Below are 15,009 nucleotides of genomic sequence, written 5' to 3' on the forward strand. Positions count from 1 at the left end.
TCGCGTTGCTTTCGACCTTTCTCAGCCGACCTCGTGATGCGGGAGTTATCATTTCCGATTTCCTAGAGGCGCTCCGTAAAGAAGCAGGCGTGATATTGGGAGAACAGTCTTCATCCGATTCGGTTTGCATTGGAGTCATTGGTCGATCGAGCGAGTATGATGTTGATCGGGATACACCACGCGATGCCTGCTTGATGGACTTCAAGGCGCCTTCCTTGGCTTTCTTAGGCTGGAAGCTGACCTTGGTTATGCGAGTTGAGCGTTTTAAAGGTACCTTTCTCCGCAAGGGTGCGCGACTGCCAGCTGGAGTGGACCGTTTCAATGCACGAGTTTCACGGGAAGCGATCTGACGGGAATGCTCAGCGGCCTCCCTCCCAGCTCGCTCACGTGCCATTTCCGATTGGACACCAGTGTTCTTGGTCTTGGTTGTGATGGCATTACCAGTGTGCAGCTTTCGCTTTTTTGTTGAAGTGTGATTGTCTTCGGACTTTGCTCGCACTGAACCCAGAAGGGTTTGGAATTTGCGTTTCGTACCTGCGATAATGGTGGATGCGATAGACTTGTCTTCAACTGGCTTTTTGGGCTTTGGACCAAGTACACCACGACAAGATGCAGTGCCACACCGGCATTGTTGTATGTTCTTTTGTGAAAATGGACTACTATGGTTAGCTTGTCATGTCCTATCACGATGAGATGGGATCGCTCACTCAAAGTTGTAGTCGTAGGTGAGTTCTTCGCCAGTCATGATACCCCGTGGGCCTGCGAATAGGGCCATCCGAGGTTCTCCGCCAACAGTCCATTTGATCATCTCGCAATTGGGTTCGCATGAATGATTAACGAACCGAGCAATGGTGCCCCGAGTAGCATCGATGATCATCTTGTTATCGAAACTCATGAGATAGTAGCACTACAAGCTGTTAGACGATCGTTAACGACGGAGTGGGTTAGCTAGCTCACCTTGTCCTTTTTGTATACTTGCTTCATGCGTCGCTCGCATTCGGACTGAGTGATGATCTCTCCGGCATACTCAACGATGATCTGGTGAGGCTCAAACATTCTCATCGCCCGCACTCCATACCCACGATCGGGAGTGTCCGTGACTTCGACTCCGTAGTCATAGCGGTTCCCCTTGGCACGACGCTTGAGCTCGGCGAAGGGGCGATTGCCGCATAGTTCTGGCCCCAGTGGACAGTTCGTGTTGTCGCATTCGTAGGCCATGATGCGGTTGTGGCAGGCCTCACCACATCCGTCTTCAGCATCGCAATAGCATTGGGACGCGTCTTGTTTGTCGCGTTTCCACAAAGCGGACGCCTCGCCAATGAATCTGTCTTGGAGATTGTCAGCAACATGTTCCGCTCAAGAACAAGCTAATCTTACTTTTACTCAGCTTCACCCACCCGTCTACTTTCACTTTCCTGGGCAAGGGGTGGTACGTGTCAAAGGGCAATTTGAAGTCCTTGAAGACGTGGTGCGGATCCTCGTTCAAAATGCGATCAGCAGCGAACATGGGCAAGGGAAGGGCCTCGCCATCTTGGCGCTTCTTCGCACGCTTCCTTGCTCGATTCTGGGTTTCAGAGAGACGGGGATTGAAATCGCGATGCTGACCGACGTACAGGCCCTGGCGAAGCCACAGCTTCGTCTTCGACTTTTGAGGCTGCTGGTCACTGGCCCCATCCGCGTCTGACCCGACATCGTCTCCTTTCATGTGCAGGGTGCGCTTCAACTTGCTTGACTGAAGTGCAGGGTCGGATGCGCTCCGCTTAAGAGTGTTCTGGACGAGAGCCTTGCCATCGGATAGCACATTGGCGACAACATTGCCGACGCCTGAAATGTTGCGAAGGGCTTCCTTGCGCAGGTCAGTGACCCGGGAAGATGTGCGACGGCGCGCTGCCTGGGCGGCCTCCGAGACGAGTTGCTGCTCTACTGGATCATCAACATTGGCCGACGCCAGCTTCGCTTTCATTCCTTTCTTCTTCGCAGGTGTTGAGTCGTCCTTGTCGTCCGTGGGGCTGTCAATTGAACCATGCAGGACATTCTTGTGATGCTTCTCCAGATATTTTGTCGGAGTATGAATAGCTGTGCCAGCGAGAATCTGAACATTGTATGTAGCGACGGACTTGCGAGAGCTTCGCGCTGATCGCCGGCCATCGCTGGGTGGCACATCCTGCGGGGGTCCAGGCGTGTCAGGCGCGTTTTCTAGGCCCCGGGGAACGTGATTGCCCTCAGTCACTTCGCTCGACTGCTCGGCCTTTGTAGTGTCGGACAGGACGCTGCATTCGTCGTCAAGGCTGGTAGGCGGTGTCGAGATGGAGGGTGACGCGCTTGACATGATGCGAGCATCGACCTGCTTCTCGGTCTGCACGGTTATGTTAGACAGCGTCGACGATGTCGATGTCGGTGATGCGTCTCGCGCTGCCATGTCTAGTGATGCGCAATCGCGGGTCGCGTTGCGATGAGTGGTGGTGCGGCGAGGCAGTGACGCGAAGGAGAGGAGAGGTCGATGGACTGGCGGACCCGTGGCGCTCGCGCAGCAACACTGCCAAAGTGTACGCGCTGCACACAAGCGGCGATCTTCGCAACGTGTAGTTATGTCGACAGAGCCTGCAAGAATGATATGACGGGCTTTGGGGGCAGATAGGCACCGTGCAGCGAAGTGGAGTCGTGATATGGAGGTGTGCAGGAGGCTTGGAGAGGAGGTAAACACATGCAGCTAGTCAGTCGGCCAATTAGGCGCTCCCTGATCCTGTCCAGTGTTACCACGCATTCCGCCGTATTTCGCGCTCTACCTACTGTGCGTGCTTTGTGAACTAGAATTCGCTCGTCCATGTCGAACAATCAGTTGGGCGTACTTCACAATGACTTCTATAGAGACTATTGCATACGTTCATCACAGCGAACGCGTATCTGCGGTTTATTAACAGCGCAACGCAGACTATTGTGCACCATACATGTTCATGGGACAGGACGAGTGCACATCTTGCGAACTGAATCCGGCAGAAGTCTCTGCGAAGAAACTTTATTGATTACTATATACTTGGGATTGGGGTGACATCTTTCCTCCCTGTAGGGCCCTGGAATGCTTCAGATGCGCCCACATCCTGCATCTCCAAGGCTCCACCCTGCTGTTCAGTGGCTAACGGGGCAGTTCGCTTGTCTTTGCGCGATCCAAAACGCTGGTCTCCCTCCTCGTATGATTTCTTGAAATGGAGGTAAGTAGGTGGCCGCGGTCGTTGCAAGACCGCCAACCAGTTTTTGATGATTGAGCCTTGCGTGAATGGCCTATGCCTGTCTTTCTTCATGAACTTGTGGGAGTTCAGGTATTCGCGTGTAGTTTCTCCGCGGCCCACAAGAAACAGATGATAAATGCCAAGGCTGAATGGATAGGCCCAGCTCACAAGACCATAGATAGCCATTGCAAAGGGAACACGCCATTTGTCAATGGCTGCGCCAAAGGAAGCGTCGTTGCGAGACCGCCATATAAGGAGATGCGCTAGGCTGGCCCCCAGCAGGAAGAGTCCAAGCAGGGTGGTGGCGCAAACGAAGACGAAAAAGTAACGGTAGTTTCGACGTCCAACACAATTGTTGAGCCATACGCAGTGGTGGTCCTGAGTCTCGATGCAGTTGTCACAAACGCGGCAGTGGTGGGCACGAGGCGGCCGCCAGATATTGCAACTCTTACAGTACTTGGTTGGGACCTCCATTGCAGCGTTATTGCCAACGGCAGAAACAACCATTGTCCACTCTGTGGTTGGCGGTCCGAGATTCAAGGGGTCATCATTAGGATTACTTGGAGGAAATGGATGCAGATTGCGGGGTAGTATCTGACATGGTCAGTGGTGCGTCAATGAATCGGAGGAGCTCGACAACTTACGCCCGGATCTGAAGCTGAAGCATGGAGAAAGGATGAAACTGATACGAGGAACAAATAGGCAAAGAGAATGGGTATCGATGGAGAAACATTGAGCCAGAGCCATGGCGCACTAGAGGTCGCAGTCAGAGAAGCAGTTTGCAAATGAGTGGAGTGGGCATACTTACGAATAGCCGAAGAAAAGGCCAGCGGGTAGAATGATAAGTATTGCCGTAGCTATGTTGACAGGGCGGTCGCGGGTGTTCTGCAACCGGCCACCCCAGCAAAAGGCAGTGTTGCCAGAGAAGTATTCGTGGTTCTTACCCAGCTCCTTTCTGACGGCGTCCTTCGACATCTCTTTTCGGGCGAGACGAGGCGAAGACTCGGCCGATGTAAGCTTTTCGTGGCCTTGATTTGGGCGCATCTGTGTAGTCCGCCCATCACGACTAGACAATAAAAAGCTGGAACGGAACGACCGTGGAGATTTGCTGGGCGTGGGGAGCTTTCCCGAGTCGCTCCTGTGCACATTTGCAAGATCAAGATGTTGTGGCCGGGGACGCTGGAGGGGAGTCGTGCTTTCGCCACGGCTGCGCACCGTTTCGGCCCCTGTGGGGGTGCTGTTGGCAGTGGTGCGATCAGGCATGTCTCTGTCGGTAATGTCTGTGCCGCGTGAAGGGGGAGGTTGGTCCAGCTCGTGATGCAGGCCCAGGGTAGGGGTGCGCATTGTCTGTGTCGAGCCGATGCTCTGGCGGTAGGAGTTGGCAGGCGCATCGTGTGTGCCTTCGGAATAGAGGGAGCCGTTGGCAAGCAGCGAGTTGGGGCGCTGGTTGCGCTGCTGCTGCAGGCGCTGCGAGCTCATAGGGCGAAAGAAGCCATGCGCGGCCAGAGGGACATGTGTTCTGCTTGCGGCCGTCGTCGGTCTGCTTTGGGGACCCAGGCTGCCAGAGACGCTGATGCCGCTCTGCACGCCACCGCCCGTGCGGAGAGCCTCTGTCCGCGACCATCGTTTCTGGCTGCCCGAATGCGCCGTCCCGATGGACGATGGGCGCGAGGGCGGCAGGCCCGGCTCTCCCGCGGGGCCCGTCACGGCCCAGCACGCGGCTGCCACTTGAGAGGCGCTTCTGTTCGGGTGTCGTCATGGCCTAGAGGATGTCGCGGTCGCAGTGCACGTCGTTACCAGCTGCATGACATGTAGGCAGGAAAGGGCGCGGGTCCGGAAGGGTAGGAGACGGGGAGGAAGGAGCGACGGGGTGAGAAGGAGCGTGGGAGTTCGGTGGTGGCGGGAGGCGGTCGCAGTGCCGTGAATCGGCGTGTTGTGATGCGGGCTGTCTTTGCGACAACGAAGATTGCAAAAGGGGCGTGAGGTTGATGCCGTCGCTGCTGCAAGGACCCCCCATGTCTCGCTATGCTGCCTGAGGCTAGCCTCGCCAGTGACGCAGGACCCGTGCAAGCTTGGCGGCCGCTCGCTGCTGAGTTTCGACATCGAACCACCGACGTAAAGCATCCGCACTCCCACCCCCGCAAGAAACGTACGCTCCCCGGAACTAGGCACCATGTCTTCTATCATCGCCCGCTCTGCCTTCCGCGCCGCTCCCCGCCTTCGCGCCTCTCCTGTGACCCGCCGCTGGGCCAGCGCCGCCGCCGAGGGGGAGAGAGAAGCTGGCAAGCAGGCGCTCCAGACCGGAGCCAAGCGCGACCCTGAGCTCTATGTATGCAACAGATACGGGCTTCTCTCACGACGCTATCACGAGCTAATTGGCTGCGACAGGTCCTCCTGGCTATCATGAGTGGTGTCTTTGGCCTGGCAGGATGGCACTTTTGTGAGCACTCATAGCAGGCACATAGGGTGCAGGCATCTTTGTGCTGACTGAGTATAGCCCGCTCTCCTACCAGCGCCTCGTCTGAGCGAGCTGTTGCCAAGGCCGAAGGCAGCGAGCCCTGGAAACAAGAGGGAAGCACCGGTCCCTACCAATACCACCCTGGCGGTGACACCAGCGTTAAGAAGGATGCGCCTTCGGCTCTAAACGTGGTGGTCATTCCTAACGTGACACTCCCCAAGGTATGGAAGTGCAATTCAGCCATGCATCAGTTGTATTGACCCGACTATAGGAGCTCCACGACACCTACAACAAGTGGGGCAAGGACGGATACTAAAAGGTCGTGGCAAGCCTTGACGCTTGAGTTGCACTCGTGGAGGGGCCACGATCCAACGGCTCTAAGATTTTCTATGTTTTGCAAAGACACATCTGTATATACCTAGAGCACTCGTGGGTGATCAGGACCTTCGATGTCAGGCATCAACAATCACAAATTTGAACTTCAGTGAAAATTATAGCAAACATCACCAGCGACTCGAGGTATCTGTAACTCTTTGGAGTTGTCGGTGAGCCTGGTATAGCTGTGACAGTTGGTCGTTGTGTACATTTGTTATCGTCTATGGGTATCTGGTCATTTTTGGTATATTCTCGTAGTCGGCCTTTGGGCTGCTCCAGTCTTCATAGCCTCTTTCGAATCTCCTCAACCATGTTAGCTCTGTCGACAAGAACGCCATCCTTTTCCGGGTCGTTCTCGTCCTTGATGCCCAAGACTTTGATCTTAACCTTGCCGTTCTTCAGCTCATCCTCACCCAGAATCACAGCAAGTGGAACACCCGCCGACTCTGCCTGCTTGAATTGTTGCGGTAGCTTGGGCTTGGCCTTGTAGGAGAATTCTGCTTTGAGACCAGCAGCCCACAGCTCTTGCGCAACTTGCATACGTTCCGTCAACATGCCGGTGAACCCCTTCCCACCAAATGCCATGACAAATGCGTCGACATCTTTGGCGCGCTGCGTCGACTGCCCCTTTGCTTTCATGATGCTCATGATGCGGTCGATGCCAAATGAGATACCAACACATGGAATGGGCTTTCCGCTGAACATTCCCACCAATTCGTCGTAGCGGCCACCAGCTGCAACACTTCCGACGCCAATCTCTTGCTGTTCTCCTTGTACCCGTGGTGCAGACCCCTCTGTGACGACCTCATAGATGACGCCGGTATAGTAGTCGAGACCCCTGGCCAAGGACAAGTCGAACGATATTCGCTTTCGAGCGCCGAACGCATCTAGATACGCGAAGAGCTTCTCCATATCTTGTACGCCTTTGCAGACATCCTCATTCTTAGAGAGCGCCTCATCTGTCTTGAGAAACTCGATGATATCATCGCCGCCTTTTCTCTGTACCCAGTGTCCAACTTTATCTGCAACTTCTGAATCAAGGCCTTTTGTCTCCATTTCCTTCTTAACTTCGGCCCACGGCAGCTAAATTGCGTCAGCAAAATTGTTGTCTACGAAGCATATTGTAAATTACCTTGTCCAACTTGTCCACTGCTGAACTGATTGGCCGTATCAGGTTCTCCGGTACACCGGCGGCTTTGAAAATACCGTCGAGCACCTTCCTGTGGTTGATTTTGATCGTATAGGACTCCCACTTGAGGGAATCAAATACGTCTGTTGCGATCTTGAGGACCTCGGCGTCGGGAATCATGGCATCGTAGGAGCCCGCAATGTCGAAGTCGCATTGGTAGAATTCCCTCAGCCGTCCTTTTGTCATGGCAGGCTGGTCGCGGCGGTATACTTTGGCGATTTGATAGCGCTTGAAGCTCTGCACGCTGGGGGTTCATGGCGAGCCAGCGCGCCAGTGGTACGGTGAGATCGTAACGCAGCGAGCATAGTTCCCCACCCTGATCCTGCAAATCATAGATGAGTTTTGAGTCCTCACCATACTTGCCGCTCAGAATCTCCTTCAGCTCGAAGACTGGCGTATCGAGGGTCGTGGCGCCGTGGCGCTTGAAGACGTCGGTCACAGTGTCGAAGAGACGGTCGCGGAGGGCGGCATCTTCGCCGGTCCCTATTTCTGTTAGCGATTGACGCGAGGGACAGGTCGGCGCGCAATGAACGTACAGTCGCGCGTACCCTTGGGCACCTTCAAGTTGAAGTTTTTACTGGCTTTGTCTTCCTTGCCCATATCGTCATCGAACCCCACCAAAGATTGGGTGCAGTAAAGGCGCGGGGGGGAGAAACACGCACGATATTGCGCGGTGATAAATTTGCTGTGGGTGGTAATGCGTCGGGAGGCGTAGAGGAAGAACGCGGGGCGGGCGAAGTGGGGTGGGAGCAGCATGAGCAGAGGAGTGACTCAATTACTATGAGCAACCAAACAACAAGCAAGCGCGCGTTCACAAAAGCTGAGCTTCGCGAATTGGTCCGTGCACATTACCTGGTAATCGCTGTAGATGAAAGACGTAAAAGTTGAGACTCTAATGTGAATGCTATGTGGGGTATCACGAAACTCTCTACCGAAATCCGCCGCAAAGTTGCCTGCTACTCACCACCGCTGTCTATACATCAAAAGATCTCTTTGCCCAAAGCACTCTGCCACAATCGTCATGATCATATCGATGGTGACTCGTGTGTTCAAGTCAGGCCCGCTTCCCTGACCAGAACTAGCACCACCTTCATGTTCGTCGTCCCTGTCTTCCGATCCGCCTACTTCTGAGCGTTGTGCCTCGACATCTGGAAGGATGTCTGTTGTCGGCATATGGGGTTGCACGAGGCGGTCCCCTAGCTGTGTGAGCAGACGTTCTCGTGCTTTTTGGGCATCCATGGCTTCCTCGCCGTCTGGTATTGCGCTTCCTTGGGAGGACAGGAACATGTCATCAGAGCCTACAGACCCGCTGTCATTTTGTTCGTCGACGCCATGTTCATGTCGGCGGTAATCAGCGCTGGCTTCGTACAGTCGTACTTTGAGAAGTGCAGCCTTCTGCGCCATGTCCCTGATCCTACTGATTTTGTCGTTGTCCAAGGTCCCGACATCCCCGACCAAAGCCAGTAGAGTCCATATCCAGCAGCTGAATTGTGGGGAGATAGTTGTTGCCTGTTCGATTGTATTTGCACATCTCTTTAGGGCAGCATACAATGTCGTGCTTTTCAAGCGTGCGACATGGTTGAGCTTAGGATATTCCGTCTCCAAGGTATCGAACCAGGATCCCGAAGTTATACCTGGAGACGCAGGTATTTCGGTGGCACGGTCATTATTTGCGGCCGCTGCAAGCGCTGCACGAAGAGTGCAGAATCGCTTGAGCAGCAGTTGGTGCAGTCGGTTTTGTGGGTCGGAAACGATCGACTCGTCGCTGCCTTCTTCCTTGTTCTGATACTCGAGATCCTCATCGATGGCTATCCACGTGCCTTCCCGGAAAACGGCGTGTCTGTGATGCTGATTTGAGCCGTGAGCACGCGTCGTGCTAGACCCCAGCAAATCAGGTATAGCAGATGCTTCTGATCTGTTTGTTCAAATAAGCTACAATTCTTGTATATCATCTGGCGCAGTCCTCTCACCTCACTTCGCGAAGATAGGCCAATGCTTCTCCAATGCCATCGTCCGATGAACCGTCTTCGTCAAGACCTGGCAGCTCCACCTGGATGCCAAACTTTGTGCGTCGGGATGATTTGTTTGCGGGCCAACTCCTAGCATTCGCATTTACGTCTTCCGTCTGGACGAGCTTGGCGCGTTTGTGTTGGATGCTGTCGTCTGCTTTGTCGTGCTTTCGCTTGCTACTGAACGGTGGGGCGGGCGGGCCGAGGTGTGTTGTGTGCTTTCGCGGTGGAGGAGTAGACGTGGACATCAGATAGTCTTGCGGTCGCTGGAGCTTGTTGTATGCGCCTCCATCCTTAGTCACGGCTTGATTGACACCAGAACCTGCCATGGCGGTCCCGACCGAGTAAATGTGGTTGGAGTGTAGGGAGTTGCTTAGAATGCAGGGTTACACATGCGGAGCGCTCGCGGAGGTCCGCCAGCCAAGAATCACAATGCTCGCGTCCGCTCTAGCGCCATTCTCGCTCATCTGAGTTATGCTGCAAAGTACAAAGTTCAAGCATTATCATTAAGTGGATATTTTCGCTAACTAGACATGAATACAACCTCGCTTAGTTCGACTCAATCTTCCTTCTTCTCCGTGTTCTGGTACGGGTACTTGATCGTGAGACACCAGATATCCAGGTAGTCACAAATAGTCCAGATAACGTCCACAATGAAGCTACCGTGTACACCTACGCTCAGTCCCAGGCACATGAATACGAATGCGACCTGATAGACATCGTCTCCCAGAGCGCTTGGCCAGCCCACGCCGATGTGTTCTTGCAGCCATGGCCCCAACGAGTCGATGACTCCGTAAATCAGCGGATAGATGAGGACGTTGCCCCGTGGAAAGCGGGATTTGGTCAGGTGCGAGATGATCATCCGTCCCACGGAATAGGCGTTGACCAGGCCAGCGTAGAAGATAAAGGGCACCAGATGATTGTGAAGAATCATGGGCTGCAGATACAAATAAGCAGGGATGAGTGTCCAGGCGGCAGCAAATGTGAGGAGGCCGAGAAGGGCATCACGAGCCTTCTGGCCTCGAGCGCGGCGCGCTTCCATGACATTCATCGCGCTATACAGTATTTAGCAACATAATTCGGAGGGCAAACTAAACATTGAACATACCTCGAGACCGTGTTGAATACAAGGATAAATCCTGCATAGACCATGTACCATTCGTTCCAAGCCAGGTTGTATAGGGCCGAAGGTATGAAGTCGTACTTGTTCAGACCAAGACTCTGGAACATGGATTGCTGCCAGAAACTGCCACCACCCAGATAGGCTGTGAGAGCATAGACAATACACAGCGTCACGATTCCTTCGACAGGTCCAGAGATCACGCCCAAAGTCAAGGTATGGGTGTGGTATTCGTCCCAAGTCTGAACGTAGAATGTCAAAGACGCTTTGCTTGTTAGCAATGAGTCAATTTCAAAAGAGTTCCATATGCAGCACTCACAGGCAAATAGTGTAAGGAGTGTTTTCCATCCCTGGCCCAGGTTCATCGTCGCCGAAAACAGTAGTACTTCCAGTGTTGTGTTGATAGCATCAACACCGTGATCGAACAGTTCGCCCAATGGTCCACTCTGATGTGTTCTGCGGGCTTGACTACCGTCAACAGCATCAAATGTCTGGTATAAGAACAGGCCGATTGCCCAACTGGCATATACCCATGGTGGACAGTCCTGGTCCAGCGTAGGCGTATACCAAAGCATCGTCAGGAAATTCGCGACTACAAAGCCGAAGCCGGACAGTGTGATCTGTCGTATACGCGTCAGCTGGGGAAGGGAAAATATGGCGTCGACTGTCTTGTCGAATTGTACGGTACGAGGAGACTCACGAGATTCGGTCTAGGTGTATTCAGGTCAGCGCAGCTCAGTTTGGGCATTGGTCCGTAACTTACGCCATCCACATAGGAAAGCAATGAATCACCACATGAGTGTAGAAAGGCTTGAGAACATAGCGAGAAAGCAGGCTATGGTCGACGCCTGAGTACTTGTATTCATTGAGTTTCGGGAGTTTGTCTTGACGTATGTAGACCATCGCAAATGAAGTGCGCCGTAGTGATGCGCAGTAGTTGTTGGCAGTTGTGAAGTGTCGGTGCTGTCAATGCAGAAGCCGAGTTCTTGAGTGTTGAAAGGACAGGGCTCTTAGCTTGTGATCGCACGGAAGCGATGACGTGAGCCCCACTTCCCAAAAGCATGGAACAACGTCTGTCAAGTTCTTTCCCATCGGATTTCACTGATCTGATGCCGCACTCGGAAAGGATTTCATTGTGGTGTGCACACTGTAAACTGCGTAACAGGTCATTTTGACTGATATGTGTCGTGTTGTGATTGCTCTCGAACACTACTTATTGCAATTGCGCGAAGTTACTGTTTGGTCCCGCATACCTGTGCATACTTGATCTTGGCAACTTCTCACATTTTGCAACCGCATTCGCGAAGAGACTCAGTGAAGTCTACCATTCCACTGATCCGCCTAAGCCACTGGGCTCCATGGGCACGGGGTCAGGATCCTGCTCTTCATCGACTGGATGAGTGGCACCGTCTTGTGAACCGTCTCACCCCAGCCTTCTACACTCCAGCTCTGCTCGCGGCGGATTTTGCGTTGTTCTAGATCCGCGAACTGCCATAGATGGTGCACTGTGTTCAGTTCGCCGATCTGCACAAACCACGCACCGACCCCTTCCATAACTTCTCGGCGAGCCTTCAAGCCCTTGCGCCAGTGCGTCTCCCACTCTAGTAGGTTTCCTGGGTGTAGGGTGTACGAGCGAAGCTCAAAAAGTCCGCCTAGCTGGCGGGGTGAGGTTGTGGGCCAGAAGGAGAATTCCTGCATGAGAGAAGAGTGCTTCGAGGTGATCAGCTTCTTCAGCTTCCCATCGAAGTCCGCAAACTCTGGATGGCTTTGAATGTTGTGCAATGATTGATGGTAGCCCTCGTATCGCTGGTACTCCCAAATGTGTACTGGTTATCCAAAGCGTAAGCACAATGACGAACTCATGTAGCTTGGGTGCAGGAGAACTCACCGAATGTGTTGCAATCGCCAACCTCCGTCCTCCAACTACCGACAAGATGCACCTTGTTCTCTGGGAGAGAGGCCATCTTTGGGTACCAGTTGCCAACCAGCTCTGTGTACTCATCCACCTTGTCCGGCTTTACCTCGTGGAAGACAATTGAATGGACATACTTGCCACGAGCCAGGACTTGCGAGAAGCTGCGCTCCATATCCTTGTCGAGCTCTCGGCCTTCGGGTGTACCATATATCAGTGAGGTAAGGGCTCCAGTCTTCTTCTTGCCAGTCTCGTGTTCGCGGTCACGGGCTTCCTCTGCTCTTGACGTTAGCACGGTGAGCGGCCCAGCGTAAAGAGTGCATCAAGCACTCCTAGAAAGCCATAGAGAGCCGAGATACGTACTTTCCTGTTGTTCTCTCTGCTTCTGTGCGGCGACCAAGCCCTCGCGGAACTCTTGCTGCTTCTTGCTGAAGCTAGCAGCACTATCTGGCGTGATGTCACCGAGAGAAGGAGCCCGAGGCCCCTGTGCAGCTGCAGCGACAGAGAAGTAACGCGCATGAGGTGCAGAAGCCTGCGGGGCGGAGAGGCCATGCAGCGCGCGCGCGCAGGCACGGCGAGCGAGCATAATGGCGGTGGTGATGCTGAGGCGACCAAATTGAGCTTCGATTCAATTGAAAATTGTCGATTTGAGGACGGACTGGACAGAGTAAACGGAAAGGTAAGAGGTGTTGTCGATGAGGAGGTCGACGTGGTTGGTGTAATGAGAAGCCACGGAGCTTCCCCTCATCACTGCAGGCGTCGCTTGTGCAGCTCTCCCTGTCAAGCTAGTTTAGCGCCACGGAGGAAAGTCTGGAGAATGGGGAAGCGCCCCACTCACCCAAACATCGAGTTACGTCCTACTATCGCTCCCGTCGCCCTCTCAACCTCATGTCATCACATGCTGATTAGGTCATGGATGGGGAGAGTCTTTGCATGTCTTGGAATGCGAACAGGCACTCGCTTGCTGTGTTTGCCCACTTCACTGAAGATCTCTAGCAAAGAAGCCAAGCTCAATCTTATACAGGTTTATGTTTGTACTACATTCACACTTATCGGAAAATCACGTGATAGGTTCGGTACAGTCCTCCTAGCGGCCAGGTCGTCAACACAGCCTCCTTCCAAGTCTGTCCCTGGGGCTCTCTTGTCCCTTCTTCTCTGCTGATGTCTTGAGTCTGTACCCTGCGCACTCTCTCATACATACTCGGCAACGCCTCTGCATGCCATCTCTTCCGCAGGTCATCATACTTGGGGCGGTCATAGAGACTCCAAAACTCGTCCTCGGTGTAGAAATTGGCAGCATAAGGTACCTTCATCCCGCGCAACTCTCGGGGTTTCTGCTCCAAATCTCTGTTGGTTTTGCGGACTGCTGCGGGTGCAGGATCAGTAGGACCCCAGACGCCGAAGTTTAAAGTCAACTCCCCCTTTTTCTTTGGAACAGCGCTGGTCTCGTCGTTCGATTTGTAGAATGGTCAGCCCAAAACTTCCTCGGTACCTTCTTTCTTGAGAGTCGGACATATCCACAATGGCCAGATCTTCAGCTCCTCGTCGACATACCGGACGAAGGCTTCAGACGTGTCTACTGGAAGCAAAAGATCTTGCACGATGGCGCCGTCGGCGGAATCCACAGCCAATATGGCTTTGTAGATCGCACGCGCGGTCATGATCGGATTTAGTAGCCATCGGAAGAGCTAATTGTTTGGCAAACCGTAGTAATTAAAAAATACCTCCCCACTCCAGAAAGCCCCGCGATCATGCCAGAAAAGGTAACTTTGTGTCGGAATGATGTCTGTGTAAGACTCGAAAGTCTCTCGAGCATGCATATAAAACCAAGGATCGATTGCCCGATCAAAACGTTGACGTGGAACTCCCCTAGTCTCGGGAGATGTGTAACAAACATGCCGTCCCGTTGTGATGACTCCATGCTGCATGCTATATTGTATGGCTTTGATGAAGTCAAAGCTTGCGTTCCGTTCCTCGCACATACTAGACAAGCGGTTGATAGTCTCGTTGATACTCGAAGTATGGTGGTACGTCAACTGCACCGCATCTTTGGTTTCAGTCAGACGAACTTTCAGCAACGTGATCACACCCATAGTTCCAAGGATACACCTGGCACCATCGAACAGGTCGGAATTTTCCCTATTCTTTGTAGCCCGTACAATATCGCCGTTACCCAATATCATCTCGATCTCTTCAATAATGCAATCAAAAAGTCCTTCTTTCCACCCGGTGCTCTACCCGCTAGCACCAGAGAATCCACCTCCAATAGTAATCCCAGGGAACTCCATTTCAACCAGGGGCATAAAGCCTAGCTGTAAGCTTTCAGGCACAGGAACATCCAGCGGAACATTTGGCTCCACAGTAGCAATCCTGGAGTCTGTGTCGATTGCTAAGATATGATTGAGATGTGATATGTGCAACTGTGGAGTATTTCGGTCGCGACGGCGTGTAGAGTTGGTCGATCCATGATTGATTCGAAAAGGAGTGTGAGCTGCGTGGAAGCCTGCAACTTCAGCAGCGAGCTTTCGTACCGCCAATTCGTGGTTGCTGGCCGTGTGGTGATCCATGATGTTGGGACAGGACGTTTGTCACTTTTTTATGCACTCGCAAGGCCACCTTATATATTCGCAGGGCAAATCAAAAGCTAATGCCATATCGGGTCGAAAGCTCTTGGGACACATCTATGTCCGGCCATCCGAAAGAACAATCACAAGCGCGA

General features: G+C 53.2%; 8 protein-coding genes across 8 annotated transcripts; 2 read left to right on the top strand and 6 right to left on the bottom strand.

Annotated features, from left to right (window-relative positions):
* Window positions 1-703: 703 nt before the first annotated feature.
* Window positions 704-4,706, bottom strand: SNOG_00365 (hypothetical protein; the record flags this gene model as incomplete). Its single annotated transcript, XM_001791000.1, has 8 exons — window positions 704-907; window positions 958-1,324; window positions 1,398-2,536; window positions 2,883-2,904; window positions 2,949-3,014; window positions 3,139-3,742; window positions 4,085-4,271; window positions 4,443-4,706. The coding sequence occupies 8 exons, from the start codon at window positions 4,704-4,706 to the stop codon at window positions 704-706; spliced, it is 2,853 nt and encodes a 950-aa protein (XP_001791052.1).
* A 663-nt stretch (window positions 4,707-5,369) lies between these two features.
* On the top strand, window positions 5,370-6,173 carry SNOG_00366 (hypothetical protein). Its single transcript, XM_001791001.1, has 4 exons — window positions 5,370-5,556; window positions 5,616-5,667; window positions 5,725-5,906; window positions 5,957-6,173. The coding sequence occupies exons 1-4, from the start codon at window positions 5,401-5,403 to the stop codon at window positions 5,999-6,001; spliced, it is 435 nt and encodes a 144-aa protein (XP_001791053.1). The 5' UTR covers window positions 5,370-5,400; the 3' UTR covers window positions 6,002-6,173.
* Window positions 6,174-6,342: 169 nt separating this feature from the next.
* Window positions 6,343-7,849, bottom strand: SNOG_00367 (hypothetical protein; the record flags this gene model as incomplete). The annotated part of the gene is made up of 4 exons (XM_001791002.1): window positions 6,343-7,143; window positions 7,193-7,486; window positions 7,530-7,732; window positions 7,786-7,849. 4 exons carry the CDS (start codon window positions 7,847-7,849, stop codon window positions 6,343-6,345), a joined length of 1,362 nt encoding a protein of 453 aa, XP_001791054.1.
* A 269-nt stretch (window positions 7,850-8,118) lies between these two features.
* Window positions 8,119-9,587, bottom strand: SNOG_00368 (hypothetical protein; the record flags this gene model as incomplete). Its single annotated transcript, XM_001791003.1, has 2 exons — window positions 8,119-9,164; window positions 9,220-9,587. 2 exons carry the CDS (start codon window positions 9,585-9,587, stop codon window positions 8,210-8,212), a joined length of 1,323 nt encoding a protein of 440 aa, XP_001791055.1. The 3' UTR covers window positions 8,119-8,209.
* A 166-nt stretch (window positions 9,588-9,753) lies between these two features.
* On the bottom strand, window positions 9,754-11,281 carry SNOG_00369 (hypothetical protein; the record flags this gene model as incomplete). The annotated part of the gene is made up of 5 exons (XM_001791004.1): window positions 9,754-10,313; window positions 10,367-10,643; window positions 10,698-10,998; window positions 11,079-11,088; window positions 11,142-11,281. 5 exons carry the CDS (start codon window positions 11,279-11,281, stop codon window positions 9,818-9,820), a joined length of 1,224 nt encoding a protein of 407 aa, XP_001791056.1. The 3' UTR covers window positions 9,754-9,817.
* A 265-nt stretch (window positions 11,282-11,546) lies between these two features.
* On the bottom strand, window positions 11,547-12,962 carry SNOG_00370 (hypothetical protein). The gene is made up of 3 exons (XM_001791005.1): window positions 12,654-12,962; window positions 12,267-12,566; window positions 11,547-12,204 (listed from the first exon to the last, which is right to left on the bottom strand). The coding sequence occupies exons 1-3, from the start codon at window positions 12,874-12,876 to the stop codon at window positions 11,720-11,722; spliced, it is 1,008 nt and encodes a 335-aa protein (XP_001791057.1). The 5' UTR covers window positions 12,877-12,962; the 3' UTR covers window positions 11,547-11,719.
* Window positions 12,963-13,339: 377 nt separating this feature from the next.
* Window positions 13,340-13,951, bottom strand: SNOG_00371 (hypothetical protein; the record flags this gene model as incomplete). The annotated part of the gene is made up of 2 exons (XM_001791006.1): window positions 13,340-13,730; window positions 13,845-13,951. The coding sequence occupies 2 exons, from the start codon at window positions 13,949-13,951 to the stop codon at window positions 13,340-13,342; spliced, it is 498 nt and encodes a 165-aa protein (XP_001791058.1).
* A 234-nt stretch (window positions 13,952-14,185) lies between these two features.
* Window positions 14,186-14,602, top strand: SNOG_00372 (hypothetical protein; the record flags this gene model as incomplete). The annotated part of the gene is made up of 2 exons (XM_001791007.1): window positions 14,186-14,317; window positions 14,417-14,602. The coding sequence occupies 2 exons, from the start codon at window positions 14,186-14,188 to the stop codon at window positions 14,600-14,602; spliced, it is 318 nt and encodes a 105-aa protein (XP_001791059.1).
* Window positions 14,603-15,009: the final 407 nt, after the last annotated feature.

Source organism: Parastagonospora nodorum, assembly GCF_000146915.1.
Source record: "Parastagonospora nodorum SN15 chromosome Unknown scaffold_1, whole genome shotgun sequence".
Classification (NCBI taxonomy): domain Eukaryota; kingdom Fungi; phylum Ascomycota; class Dothideomycetes; order Pleosporales; family Phaeosphaeriaceae; genus Parastagonospora; species Parastagonospora nodorum.

Coding starts and splice junctions, on each gene's coding strand:
- SNOG_00366 (XM_001791001.1), top strand. CDS start 5,401: ATGTCTTCTATCATCGCCCGCTCTGCCTTCCGCGCCGCTCCCCGCCTT. Junction 5,557..5,615: donor AGCGCGACCCTGAGCTCTAT/GTATGCAACAGA, acceptor TGGCTGCGACAG/GTCCTCCTGGCTATCATGAG. Junction 5,907..5,956: donor CTAACGTGACACTCCCCAAG/GTATGGAAGTGC, acceptor ACCCGACTATAG/GAGCTCCACGACACCTACAA.
- SNOG_00370 (XM_001791005.1), bottom strand. CDS start 12,876: ATGCTCGCTCGCCGTGCCTGCGCGCGCGCGCTGCATGGCCTCTCCGCC. Junction 12,567..12,653: donor GCAGAGAGAACAACAGGAAA/GTACGTATCTCG, acceptor CGTCAAGAGCAG/AGGAAGCCCGTGACCGCGAA. Junction 12,205..12,266: donor TGGCGATTGCAACACATTCG/GTGAGTTCTCCT, acceptor TTGGATAACCAG/TACACATTTGGGAGTACCAG.